The 14280-nt window shown below is 46.6% G+C and overlaps 1 protein-coding gene across 1 annotated transcript in view; it reads left to right on the forward strand.

Moving 5' to 3' along the window:
* The window catches only part of KCNQ4 (potassium voltage-gated channel subfamily Q member 4), a 91005-nt gene that overhangs the window by 53038 nt on the left and 23687 nt on the right, over window positions 1–14280 (forward strand). Inside the window, exons 2-7 of the mRNA XM_035121190.2 lie at window positions 1608–1698; window positions 5778–5904; window positions 7874–8049; window positions 9703–9828; window positions 12111–12221; window positions 12424–12519. Of these exons, the coding sequence (XP_034977081.2) occupies window positions 1608–1698; window positions 5778–5904; window positions 7874–8049; window positions 9703–9828; window positions 12111–12221; window positions 12424–12519 (727 nt within the window). The remainder of the gene's footprint in view (window positions 1–1607; window positions 1699–5777; window positions 5905–7873; window positions 8050–9702; window positions 9829–12110; window positions 12222–12423; window positions 12520–14280) is intronic.

Raw genomic sequence — 14280 nt, forward strand, 5'->3', positions numbered from 1 at the left:
GCTGAGAATGCAGGGTTTTAGATTCCACTTCCAAGTTTCCACCTCGTCTGTGTTGGATCAGACTCCAAGCCTGGCTGGACCAAGAGATGGCCAAGCGCTAAACATACTCTCCCGCTCTCAAACACGGCAGCTCCAGTGTGAGTTATGTCCACCCCCCTTTGAGCATGGCCTGCCTTGGGGCTCCACTGCTCCCTGGTGAGCCTGTGCCCTCCTTTTCCAAAGAAAGGATAGGCTAAATTGAATAGGCTAAAAGAAGGCCTTCCTGGTTCCCTCTGCCCAGTGGCGCGTGTTCTGGGGGCATGATGCGCTGCCTGTGGGCGCGCGAGCGGGTACACGGTGCATGTCCGGGGGGTCCACCTTGATGGCACTCTACCACAATAGTGGTACCAGGGGCGGTCCACTCCCTCCGCACTCCCATTCCTCCACCAGTGCCTCTGCCACCTGACCCTTTTAATTGTAGGCATTGGGTAAGGAACCTGAGCTACGATCCCTCTCCATAGGCCGGTCCAAAGAGGGCCTCACACTTGCTCTGTGGTGTTTGGCTGTGTGGTGTAGTGGTTAGACTACAACCTGTGGAGGGGGAAAGCGAGGGTTCAAACAACCCTCTCCATCATGAAGCTCCCTCTGCCCGCCCTACCTCACAGGGGTGCTAAGAAGAGGATAAAGTGGGGAGGCGGAGAGCCAGGTACACCACTCTCATATCCTTGGAGGAAAGCCAAGGCATAAATGTAGTCCTAAATGCACACTTTTAAAAAAATATATAACATTTATATATTATGGTTGTATCTAATCTATCTATCTATCTATCTTTTTAAAAAACCACATCCTTTTAGAAATCCCAAAGTGGTTTACAGTGGTGGATTAAAAATATATCAGCACAATAAAACAATATTGATAAAACAGAGCAAACCAGTAAAATATAATAAAAACGGTACATTTAGAGGGTTTTTTTTTGAGAATTTTTTTTAAAAAAACCCAGCCCAGGAGATTTTTTTAAAAAAATATTATTTCATATGATTTATACACTTGATTGTAAAAAACAACAACCCCCAAAGCTATTTACAAAAAGAAAAGACGAGAAAATCGAGAAAAAATTGCAACCTTAACTTAAAACATACAAAAGTTAAAATACCAAAACAGATTAAAATTACATCAACTTTCTAAATCTGTGTTGAAACAGTGAAGAAAGTCTTTGCCAAATAAACACTGCCGCATTTCTTTCCCTGTCCATAGAGTTATTTGATCTTGTATCTTATTTTCTTATAGTACGTACGTACAGGATGTGTTGTGGGATCTGCTGACTGGTTCAGTGAGTTGATTTAGACTGAACATTCTGACAGTAGCAGCTGTTTGACGGTGGAACTGCCTACCTTGGAAGGTGGTGGATTCTCCTTCCTTGGAGGTTTTTAAACAGAGGTTGGGTGGCCATCTGTCAGGATGCTTTAGCTGCGATTCCTGCATTGCAGGGGGTTGGACTAGAGGACCCTCGGGGGTCCCTTCCAGCTCTCCAGTTCTATGATTTTATGAAAGAGAAAGAAAACCATGTCAGAGGTATGTACAATTGCCAGCCCGGGCTAATCTGTGTTCCCCTCCTCTTGTTGTTCCAGATTTCTCCTGGTCTTCAGCTGTCTGGTCCTGTCTGTGTTTTCAACCATCCCAGAGCATCACAAATTCGCCAACCAGTGTCTCTTCATCCTGGTAAGGGGGGCTCCTCTGGCCCCCTCCTCATCTGTCTTGCTCTCCTGTCTGCCCATCTTAAGTCTGTTCTTCATTCTTGCAAATCCCTTCTCCTTGCCCTTGGTCTTGCAATCCTTTTCTCTTCAGGAGGCTTTGCTACAGGGCCAGCTCCAAGTTTGTAAGTAAGTAAGGGACTTAGGGACCCCCATTCCCTTCCCTCCAAGAGGGTGGTAGCGGCTCCTCCCCACCATTCTCTGTTTGCTTGCCCCAGGAAAGGAACCAGGGGTTGGCATCATTCCTCACCTTCCAAAGGCCATGGCTCAGTAGGGCAGGCGTTCTAAGCCCTGGAAGGCTCTTTTCCTTGCTGCTGCTGCTGCTGCTCCTTCTCCTCCACTCTCAGCAAACAAGCAGTGGAAGGAATGAGGAGGTGGGGAGGAGCAGGTGCCAAGGAGATCCAGGGTGGTGTAGTGGTTAGAGTACCAGATTACGACCTGGGAGACCAAGGTTCAAATCCCTGCTTAGCCAAGAAGCTCACTGGTGTCACCTTCAGCTCCTTGCATGGGATGTAAATCCAAGAAGCAAATATATAAATGAGGCCGCCCCTCTCCATTCCACCTACAGCAGCTGGCTGGCCTAATAACTGAACCTTGATTCCACCCTGGCGACTAGAACAGTATCTTCTGCTTCCCCTGAGGCCACAGACCAGTTTAGGAGGGGGCTGGGACAGGCTGTGTAGCAATGGAGGCTGGTCGTTTAGGGCAGCTGGGGAGCACTATCCCCCTCCCCAACCTCAGCTTACATCCACTTTCCTGCCTCCTGCCTTGCAACCATTGCAGGTGGCGGCAGCAGTGGCTGTCAGATTCCTCCTCCTGGGTCTCAGTGTTGCCCTTGCAGAACTCAGCAGCAGGGAGCAGCAGGAGGATGGAGACAATTGCCTGGCACTGCCTCTGGCGCCACCTGCTGTTGGCCTCCTTGCCTTCCACCCCAGTGAGCACCAGCCACCATTGCTGTTTGCAAGTCTACCCTCCAACAGAGGGATACGACCAAAGGACTTGGAAGGACAGCCAGGGAGTGGCCTCTACTGCCCCCAACCTCTGCTAATAGAGGCAGCTGTCTCGCTTGGCCTAATGGTAGGGCCGGTACCTGTCAGATGCTTTGCTTGTGGGATTCCTGGAGGACTCTGGGTGCATAATGCTAGCTCAGCTGGATCTTATGGTGCAATTCGGTAGCAGGATTTGTCTTCTCATAGCCGGCAGTCTTGGTGGTGAACTTTATCCGTATGGAAAAGGCGGGTGAAAACTTGGGAAAGGGGGAAGGACGACCAAACCCAGGGGGAGGGGGTGGGCGAGAAGAATCTCTAAAAAAAGCAACTTTCCCCCAAACTGTCAGAAACGGCTGACGCTGGAATTCTCCCGACTGAGATGGAGACTAAATTAAGAAGGTCCGTGTGACTTTCCCTCTAGTAAGCAAAATAGGGGCTTGTTTGTGAAAAAGGAAAGAAAGGAAAGGGAGGCGACGAGGCAGGACAAAGCTGACATGGCGGGAAAACCTGCCCTTATTGACTTTCCTCCAAGGGTGCAGGAAAGGGATGCAAGTGGGCTGCTCATATGGGCTTCCTGGGCAAGGGTGCTGAAGCGCCACACTGGCTTTCCAGTCAGACCAGGAAAGACGGAGAGGCTTGTGAAGCTGCCATCTCTGAGGGAAGGGTTATAATTCATTGGCAGAGCATCTGCCTTCCATGCAGAAGGGCTCAGGTTCAATCCCTGGCATGTCCAGTCTGGCAATATCTTCCCCCAGCTAAAACCCTGGATTATGGTGCTGGAGGAGACTCTTGAGAGTCCCATGGACTGCAAGAAGATCAAACCTATCAATTCTTAAGGAAATCAGCCCCGAGTGCTCACTGGAAGGACAGATCGTGAAGCTGAGGCTCCAATACTTTGGCCACCTCATGAGAAGAGAAGAATCCTTGTAAAAGACCCTGATGTTGGGAAAGATTGAGGGCACTAGGAGAAGGGGATGACAGAGGATGAGATGGTTGGACAGTGTTCTCGAAGCTACGAACATGAGTTTGACCAAACTGCGGGAGGCAGTGCAAGACAGGAGTGCCTGGCGTGCTCTGGTCCATGGGGTCGCGAAGAGTCGGACACGACTAAACGACTAAACAACAACAAAACCCTGGAGAACTGCTGCCAGTCAGTGTGGACAGTACTGAGCTAGATGGAGCAATAGTCTGACTCAGTAGAAGGGATCTTCCTTTATCTGGAACCATGAGGGCTGGAATCTTACTTTAGCAAAAGGGAAGGGCCATAGCTCAGTGCCAGAGCCCCCGCTTTGTGCACAGAATGCCCCAGGTTCAGTCCCTGGTATATGCAGGTAGGGCTGGTAATGTTCCGCATCAGAAACCCTGGAGAGAGCTGCTGGCAGTCAGTGCAGACAATACGCTGGGTGGACCAAGGGTCTGGCTTGCTATAAGGCAGATTAGCTAAGTGTAAGGCAGATTCCTATGTCCCCGCTGCAGTGATTAACTTTACGGATAAAAGGTTGGGTTTCTTCAGTTATATGAGAAACCATGGTTCTATACCTCAGCTGTACATGGAAACGGCTGCCGCAATTCCTTGGCTTGAAACAAGGGTGTTCTGGAGCAGACGCCCCTGTAGCTCAGTGACAGCCTCTGCTTTGCAGGCATCACCAGGTGGGGATGGGAGAGACCTTTTTCCTCCTGGAGAGCAGCTGCCAGTCAGTGTTGACAATACTGAGCTAGATGGTCCAATAGTCCAACTCTGTATAAGGCAGCTTCCTGTGTTCCTATGAAAAGGCCAACCAGGCTGGTGCTCACAAGTGGCTTTGCAGCTGAAGTTCTCTGGGGGCTCTCATAATACGTCCCCCAAATATCTATTCAAAAGTGAATTCCCGGCATTGGTAAAAACCAACTTCCTCCACCTTCTCCAGAAGAGATCCTTTGCTTTCTGAGGTCTGGCCTTTGCTTGGGAGAGGGATCAATGATTTGCAATGAGGACATTTATATTTAGAAAGCAGGTCCCAATGCCACCCTGCCCTTTCCGGCTTCTAATTTCTGCTTGTGGGGTCCACGGGGGCCTGCCGAGATGGCCTGGTCACTGGGCTGCGGCGGAAAGTGCAGAGGGTGGGGGGAGAGAGGTCTCGTTCTGCATGGCTTGAACTGACATTTGGTAGTCGCATAAGGAAGAATCGCTCTGTTGGACTTCTGGTCTGATCCAAGCCCCACCTGGTCCAGTGTCCCATTTCAGGCAGCCTGTTAAGATGCCTCTGGGAATCTCATTATGCGGCAGCCTCTTCCTGTGGCTCATTCCCTGGGCCTGACATTCAGAGATTATGCTGAATGTCTCTTGAACATGGAGGCTCCATTTTAGTTGTCATGAGTAATCAAAGAGGTATTTATTTATTAGATTCCTTGCCCATCCTTTACTGTGAGGTCCCAGGTTAAAACAATAAAATATTAGATTACAAGGATAATACCAGGTTACAACCATGGTGACAAATTAAGGTTACAACAATGCAATATTGAATTATAACACGCAGCAGCCACAGTCATAAAACACATTATCACGAGTTTGTTAAAGTCTTCCAAATTAACAGCTGTCTCTTAATTTTTACGGCAGCAAATTTTGTAAGTTAACTGTGCATTATGAAAGATGGTTGCTTCGCTCTGGTTTTATTTTTCCTTTTTTAATAGGGGTTCAATAGCTGCCTTTAATATGTCTTTTGTGGGAGGAGGTGTAGCCTGTCTTATAGTACAGTTGTCCTGAAAGGTGAGGTGTAAATATTTTATTAAATATAGTATATGAGTGTGAAGAAGCATGTTCCTTTATTGATGTTAAACTTAGCCACATGTCTGTTTATTTGGGTGACTTTCAACACACACACACACACACACACACACACACACACACACACACACACACACGGGGGGGGGCAGGTTCTTACTATTACTGTTAATGGAGTGTGATTTCAAAAGTGTTTGGTAGCTTTCTCCTGCCTGGTTTCCCCCTCTCCGCCCCCCCCCCTCTCCAAAACCCCACACCTGATTATTATTTTTTCTGTTCCTCTCTCCTCCTTTGCAGGAATTTGTCATGATTGTGGTTTTTGGCATGGAATACATCATCAGGGTCTGGTCAGCCGGCTGCTGCTGCCGCTACAGAGGTTGGCAGGGACGCTTTCGATTTGCCCGGAAACCTTTCTGTGTCATAGGTACGCCTTTTGTTTTGCCCTATAGCAGCCAGGAGAGAAGGAGGAGTCACAGGAAGAGACATAGCAATGGGACAAGGTGTGCACAGGTGGACCACATCTTTGCACCGATTGTGTAAACCACACCCACCTGTTAGCCACCAGACATCAGGAGGAGCAGTCTAATATCTTTGATTTAAGCACTCAGATATGCACTACACTAAGATCAGGAGATAATTCTTTGCCTGCTGCCTTTCTCCGATCTTAGTGATGTGGCTGCATAGTGCTGAGATCAGATATAAGCCTGTACCTGCTGCTGTGGCATGAACTTTGAGCCAGGGGATGCCATCAGGTAATTGACAGATAGGTGGCCCCAATCTGCCCATCAAAAATGCTCCACAGAGGGTGAACCAGTTCTGGATGTGGCTCTCTCCCTGTATCTAATGCCCCTCTGATACAAGGCTAGCCAGCAGCATTGTTCTTGGGGTAGTGTGCATAGAACGGCAACATACAATTTAAAAAGACAATTTCATATTTTATTTTATTTTTTCAAAAACCCAACTTGCAACATAAAATTCTTTTTCTGGAAGAAAGGAGAATCAAAATAGACAATTCAAATGTGCGCATTGCAGCTCGTAAACAGTGGCTGAAAATGCTAAAGTTGTATATATTAAAAAAATAAAAAGGCAGGTTGTTAAAAGAGAATTAAAATGTTCTGAAAGGACAGCAAGGCAGGCACCAGATGTTCCTTTTTTAAGAGGGTGTCCCACGGCTCAGCTGCTACCACTGAAAAGCCCCTGAGTCTGCCGCTTCCCTTTGTGGGGGCACCTGGAAAAGGCCTCTGAAGATCTAGGGCTTACATCAGGTATATATAAGAGAATATGTTTTTTCAGGGATCTTGGTCTCAAGCTACTAAGGGCTCCAAAGCTTAATAGGACCCAGAAACAGTGAGATCCAAGATACAGGTGATCTTAAGCCATATAGACCTTATGCTCCCCTTTCACAGAAGGTTTTCAATACCTTCTTCATGATTTGAATAAAGACATCCAAGTTGTTTTACTGCAGTTCTTAAAGAGCTCTGGGTGGCCTTTATCTCAAGCCCTGCTTTGTCCTTTAGAGACCCACATTTTTCTTAATTTTTGCTGAGCTATCAAGTTCTCTTAACCAGGGGTGGCCTTGAATGCCACCTACTGGAAGTCCTGAGCACTGCGCACATTACATAGTCTTACTTGCTTTGCCACAGGAGCTCTGATGCAGCCCTTTGAAAAGAGAACTTTTAAGACAGTTCCGTTGCCCCAGTCTCGCAGCAGTGTCACTGCACAGCACGCCTTGCCCCAAGAGGTTATGTTATCTTCCTCCTTTCTAGTCTGCCTACAACTGAAGATGCTGTTTTTAAAACAAGCTTTTGATTCCATGGTTCAGTTTGAGTAATTGCTTTTGACCTTTGGCTGTTTGGGTTCTTGTTTATCGATGCAGCTTTTAGTTAGACAGTTATACTGGATTATTGTTATTGTTATGTCTGTTTTTTTAAATATTTTGCAAGGTGCTTTCAATTGCTCTTGCAGTTCAGTGGCAGAGCATCTTATTTGCATACAGAAGATACCTGGTTCAGTCCTCCACATCTCCAGGCAGAGCTGGGAGAGGCCTCTGGAGAGCCACTGCCAGTCAGTGTCAACAGTATGGAGCTAGATGGACCAGTGATCTGGCTCAAAATAAGGCGGCTTCCTATGCCCCAAGGACACATTTTTATACAGATAATTTAAAGACTTTTCATAGTTCAGGGATGTGTGCTTCCCTGTCGCCCCATTAGAACATAAACATCCTATGAATCTCTCTCTGTGTGCAATTTTGGCCCAGTTGCAAATCCTTGGTGGTGCTTCAGGTGACCAGCTTCTGTGCTTAGGCAGAGGGTTTTTCCTGAACACACAGGGGACCGGCCCACCCCTTGGGCCCTGGATCATGCTTGCTTTCCCCTTCTCTTCTTCTGTTCCAGATTTCATCGTCTGCATTGCTTCTCTGGCCGTCATCGCTGCTGGCACCCAGGGGAACATCTTTGCTACCTCGGCACTGCGCAGCATGCGCTTCCTACAGATCTTGCGCATGGTGCGCATGGACCGCCGCGGTGGCACCTGGAAGCTCCTGGGCTCGGTGGTTTATGCGCACAGCAAGGTGAGTTGGCAGCCTGAGGCAAAAGTAGAAGGTACAAAGCACGCTCTGGGGGGTGGGGGGCATGTTTGAGGTGGGGGAAGAAGGAGGCTCCGTTCCAGCACTGCAAAGACCTTCCAGCCTCTCATTTGTCTTCAAGAAGAGTATTACTGCCAGATTAGGCCAAAGGCCTATCCAGTCCATCACCGTCTTCTCACAGTAGCCATCCACATGCAGAGAGCAAACCCACAAGAAGCACCTGAATTCAACAGCACTCTCCCAACCGTGGTTGCCAGCAACTGGTATTCAGAGGCATCCTGCTTCCAATGCGGAAAGTGGTTTTAAATCCTTTTGAGGATGATGATAAGACTGAAAGAAAATTGAATCATCAACTTTTGGAAAATCAGGGGTTCTCAGCTAGAGGCAGATGGATAAACCTGTTTCCATTCTATGGCATTTTGCTGTTGCCTAAAGGTCTTTCCCATCTCAGGTTTTTCAGATTTTAAAAAACAGAAAGGGCAAAAAGTTCTACATTTAAATTGTATATATTCTGCATTGTACATGTATTCTTCTTCCCCTAAAATGCACATTTTTTGTATGGTTTCCAATGCATAAAATATATGCTCTCTTTCCTCCCTTTTAAGAAAATGTACATAGTACATCTTTTGTGTGCACATTTTTGGGGCATTGCAAAATCTGGAGAAGGGCATAATCTGAGTGATAGCTGCATTCTGCTCCACAAGAAATTTTGGCGACAGGAAACTGGGTCTGTCAGTTGCAGAGATTAAATTTCTTCTCCTTCTCTCCTCTCAACACATCTGCTTCCTCTCTGGGTAATCAATGATATAAAGCAGCAAAGCTCATACGAAGTTCCAGGAGACCACGTGGTCTCTTAATAAGATCAATATTTATTTGTTTTTGTTTTTTTGTTCACAATATTTCTCACCTGTCCTTCACTGTAAGATCCCAGGGCAAGTCACCAAAAATATAGTGCACAATTATAAAAACAGATAAAAATGTTGCAATTAGGAAAAAAAGTAAGATAATTCCAAATGGGACAGAACTAAATAGAGAGAACTGGCATGGACTATACCAGAGTGTCCTTCTCATCTTCTAGTGGGAATGATTATGTGTGGTCTCCAAGCCAGCTAGCCAACCCTTCCATTAGAACCCCTCTATTAGAAACTCAAGCAGGACATTCCACTCACCATCTGCCCAGTTTTCAGTTTTCCTTTTTAAGTGACATTCAACTTTCTGTGGACACTTAGTATGCTCAGTCATCATTAGGCTGGTTTGGGGTGTGGGTGTGTCTCTTTGGGAGGCTGTTTTTCTTAAAACTGTACTTCTACAAAGCCCAAGATTCCCCTAAGCATGCTGCTATCTCCTTGTGTGGATTTCAGAGCCCCCCAGAGAAATGTTGAATGACTCCAGAGAATCACCAGTCATGTTGCGGCTTTTGTAGTTTAGGAAGGTCTTTCTTTCTTGGTACTTTTGAGTATGTTCATACCTTAGTAGAAGAGCCCCCGAATCTTGAACTCTGTCCCATGACTTAGGTTTCTGTGTCCTATTCCTTTGGTTTGCTAGCTAGCTTTTTATGTCTTCAGCTAGAACTGCTTTGCTCCAAGTTCCTTTTCAGGTTACTTGCTGATGTTCGTGTGTGTGTGTGTGTGTGTGCAGGAGCTGATCACAGCTTGGTACATCGGTTTCCTGGTCCTCATCTTTGCCTCCTTCCTCGTCTACCTGGCAGAGAAAGATACCAACAAAGATTTTCTCACCTATGCAGACTCACTCTGGTGGGGTACGGTAAGTTAGACATCTTTTTGATCTGGCCTGCTCTTTCGTCTTGGGATGGGCAGGGAGGGAGAAGAAGTTAAGTTTGTTGGGGGATGTTCAACTGACCTGTTGAGAGCAAACTGGGTGCTTAGAAGATGTGGAGGACCAGGCAATGCTCTCCCTCCACTGTCAGAGACAGTATGCTAGGAATTGCTGGAATCACAAGTGGGGAGAGTGTTGTTGTGCTCAGCTCCTGTTTGTGGGTTTCCCATAGGCATCTGGTTGGCCACTGTGAGAGCAGGATGCTGGATTAGAGGGGCCATTGGTCTGGTCCAGAAAGGTCCATTTTATGTTCTTAAAATGCAGGGGGTGGGTATGACTGAGTGCAGAGAATATCCTCCATAGTCTAGGGAGGGGGAAGAAATTGACTTCAATTTGCCATTTAATGTGAAGCTGCTTCATTCGTGCTTCCCATAACAAAGCGAATTGCAACCATCCTTTGAAATTCACACTTCTTTGAATTTTGTAATGCCCTTCTCCAACCAAAGACATGGGTGCAAAAATGCATATATTAAGGGAAAGTGTGCATAAAAATATACATGAATGTAGCAAAATGCTGAGCTTGCCCTTTTACATGTACTGTTCAATGCTCATCCTTGCACTTACAAGGAACCCATCATATAGTGCGGTAGTACTTAATTTCTGAGACTCCTTTCATGTTAATATCAGGCAGGTGTCCTTGTATTTTTTTTTTAAGCCTGCTAGAAGCACTTTAATTTAGGCAAGCCTACCCAGATGTGTACTTTTATTATTATGAATATTTTATGCTATTTATGAAAGCAGCTTAGAGCTTTTTTTAGTTTAAGCAGTATATAAATCTTGTTAATTTTTTTAAAAAACTATGTTAAGGAAAACTGCTGGCAAAATCTGTGCATTAGGCAAAGCTGCATACAAAAATGTATGTATTCGAAATTAGATAGATAGATAGATAGATAGATAGATAGAGTGAGGACTTTGCTAAAAAGAAAAACATACTGATGAGGAAATAAGAACATAAAAGAGCCCTACAGGAGTTTCCTGCAGCCAATCAGAAGCCACCTTTGGTTTTTGAACATTTTGGAAGTCAAACGGACTTCTGGAATGGATTCCGTTCGACTTCCAAGGTACAACTGTGTTTGATAAAGACCAGAGGGGTCCAACATCTTTTTCTAAGAATGGCCAACCAGATACCCCAATGGAAAACCTGCAAGGAGGGCCTGAAAGCAACAGCCGCAACTCTCCCCATGTGAGCTTCCAGCAACTGGCGTTGGGAGGCATAACACCCTCCAGCACAGAAAGTAGTGTACTACTACTAGTGTATCGCCTACATGCTTAGTAGCCATTGATAGCCTTATCCTCCATGGAATTGTCTAATTCCCTTTTAAAGCCATCCAAGTTGGTGGACATCACAACCTCTTGTAGGAGCACATTCCATTGTCTTACTATGTAATGTGTGAAGAAGTGGTTTCTTTTTGCTTGTCCTGAATCTTCCAACATTCAGCTTACCGGTAATTGAATATTCCTGAGTTCTAGGAGAGAGAGAGAGAGAGAGAGAGAGAGAGAGAGAGAGAGAGAGAGAGAGAGAGAGATTTTCTCTTTTGCCACACCATGCCCCCTCCCCCTACACACCTTTTATTTAAAATGAAAAATTCAAAATGTTTGTAACCTTTCCTCATAGGGGAATTGCTCCATCCCCTTCTTCTGAATCTTGCCCAGCTCCAACTGGAGGTGAGGCAACCAGAAAAGGACACCATATTCCAAGTGTGGTGACTCCGTAGATGTTTGTGACGGCATTATGGTGCTGGACGTTTTATTTTCAGTTCGTTTTGTGATGAACTGAACTTAAGAAATGAAAGGTGTTGTGTACCTTAGCTTTACCCTCTGAACGTGTGAAGGAACCAGAAGTTGACGTGAATCGAGAGGATGCCAGCCTAGTCCTAGCCAGTCAACCTGACTGAGATAGCTCAGTCAGTAGAGAGTGAGACTCTTAATCTCAGGGTTGTGGGTTCGAGACCCATGTTGGGCAAAAGATTCCTGCATTGCAGGGGCTTGGACTAGATGACCCTCATGGTCCCTTCCAACTCTTTAATTCTATTCTATTCTATTCTATTCTATTCTATTCTATTCTATTCTCAAATGTTGTTGGGCTACATCTCCCACCAACCAGCATGGCCAATGTGAGGGCTGCTGTCTTGACAACCTTTGGAAGGTGCCAGATTGACTGAAGGGTGATGGCAAAGGATTTGTATTGATGTCTCCTCTTCTGCTTTCAGATCACACTCACCACCATTGGCTACGGGGACAAGACCCCACAGACATGGCTGGGGCGGGTGTTGGCAGCCTGCTTTGCCCTCCTGGGCATTTCCTTCTTTGCTCTACCTGCTGTAAGTAGGTGCCAATGAGACCTGGGGGAGAGGCTAACAGGGATGGCAGACTGGTGGGTAGGGGGAGGTGAGGAGACACCAAGGCCCTTGTCTAGCACAAGCAGATGGGCTGATGGGCTTTTCCCAAGCAGTTGGTGGGGCTCCTCCTCCGAAATTAGACCTTGACCTCTATTTTCCTGCTCCATTTCTCTTTTCCACACAGGGGATCCTGGGCTCGGGGTTTGCTCTCAAAGTTCAAGAGCAGCATCGGCAGAAACATTTTGAGAAGAGACGGACACCGGCGGCTAACTTGATCCAGGTGGATAGAAAGCAGATAGAGTTTGGCGTAAGGCCCTTCTCCAGCTCTGTGGGTGGGCTGTGATCCTGGGATTTCCCCCCACTTCTTTATTTGTGATAGCCAAATCCTTGCCCTTGTAATTGTGGAGGTACGCTTGGGAGGGTATGGACAACGCCTCATGGAATGGCTGGAATAACCCCCCCCAAAAAAGAAACCAGGTGTTACTTATTTAGAATCACAGAATGGTAGAGTTACAGGGATCCCCAAGATTCATCTAGTCCAGGCATCCCCAAACTGCGGCCCTCCAGATGTTTTGGCCTACAACTCCCATGATCCCTAGCTAACAGGACCAGTGGTCGGGGAAGATGGGAATTGTAGTCCAAAACATCTGGAGGGCCGAAGTTTGGGGATGCCTGATCTAGTCCAACCCTCTGCAATGCAGGAATCTCAAATAAACAATCCCCTTGAAACATTTTTACCCTGCTCTTTTAGGCTTATGGAAATCAGCTAAAAGGCATGGCACACGAGGAAGGAGGGATGGGTGGGAAGGAGGGGGGGGGGGAAAGCAAGGCCGAGCAGCAGTTTCTTAAAGCAATATAGCTCCTCCCCAGGACAAACAATATGACAATGCATTATGCAAAATAAGAGAAAGTAAGCAAATTTGCATAGATCACAGTGTGGAGCTTTTCTTGGCACAAAAGGGGGGCACAGCTTAGTGGCAAAGCATCCCAGGCAACGGACCGTCAGTTGGGGAAAACGTCACTCTGCCTGCCTTGGAAAATTGATGACAGTGGGAACAAGGGCTCACACAGATTTCCTCTTGTCCCATTGCTTTCCACTGGGAAAACCCATGGTTTAGCACTGAATTGGAACAAACGGCAATTAGGTTTTCTGCAGATTGCCAAATTCAGTGGTAAACAGCAGGTTTTCCTGGGGAAAGCAGCAGGGCAAATGAAAAACCACTCCGACCCATGCCTAGAAAGCATGGAACAAGCCCTAAGTATCATTGCTAGTAGAGTAATGGTCAAGTGTGGGGGGGGGGTCCCAGTTCACAGTACAATGTTGTGCCTAAGGTCCCAGGTTCAGTCGCCACTCTCTCTGGATAAAAATATCTCATTAGGGCTCAGAAAGAAAGACTCCCTCTCTCTTCCTGAGATCTCAGAGAGCCACTGTCAGTTGAAAGAACAATGGAAGCCCTATTTAAGGAAAATGCAGCCCAGGCCCCCTTCTCTTGCCTAAATACAATAGCTGGGCATGTCATAGGAAAAGGTGGTGGGTGGGAATCCCTTCAGCTTTTCCCAGGACTCTGGTTTTCCTATGAGCTCGGCATGTTAACCCCATCAAAGCGGGATCCAAAGGGGAAAGAAGAACTGCTAAAGCTAGCCAAGAAACCTGCTCCAAGTCCTAGAGGTTTGGGTGTAGATGGCCTATCTCCCATGGTTACATATATTATTATTTTTCACATAAGAAGCAGCTTTTTACTTGAAACATAGAAACATTGGAGGCTTTAGCCTATTGGCCCATCTAGCTTAATATTGTCTACACTGACTGGCAGCAACTGCCCAACTCCCAACAGCCCTTGCAGCCAGCACAGCCTGTGGGGGGGATGATGGGATTTGGAGTCCAACAAGATCTGGCATGCCCCTGACTGGTTCCCCTGCACAATAATATCATTCATTAAATTTATATCCTGCCCTGCCTCCCCAAGAAGCCCAGTGTCGCAGTCTGGCCCTTTCCCTATTCATCCTTGTTCTATCTGTGACCTCCTTCTTGGCCCCCTTT

This window comes from Zootoca vivipara, chromosome 6, assembly GCF_963506605.1.
Source record: "Zootoca vivipara chromosome 6, rZooViv1.1, whole genome shotgun sequence".
Lineage (NCBI taxonomy): Eukaryota > Metazoa > Chordata > Lepidosauria > Squamata > Lacertidae > Zootoca > Zootoca vivipara.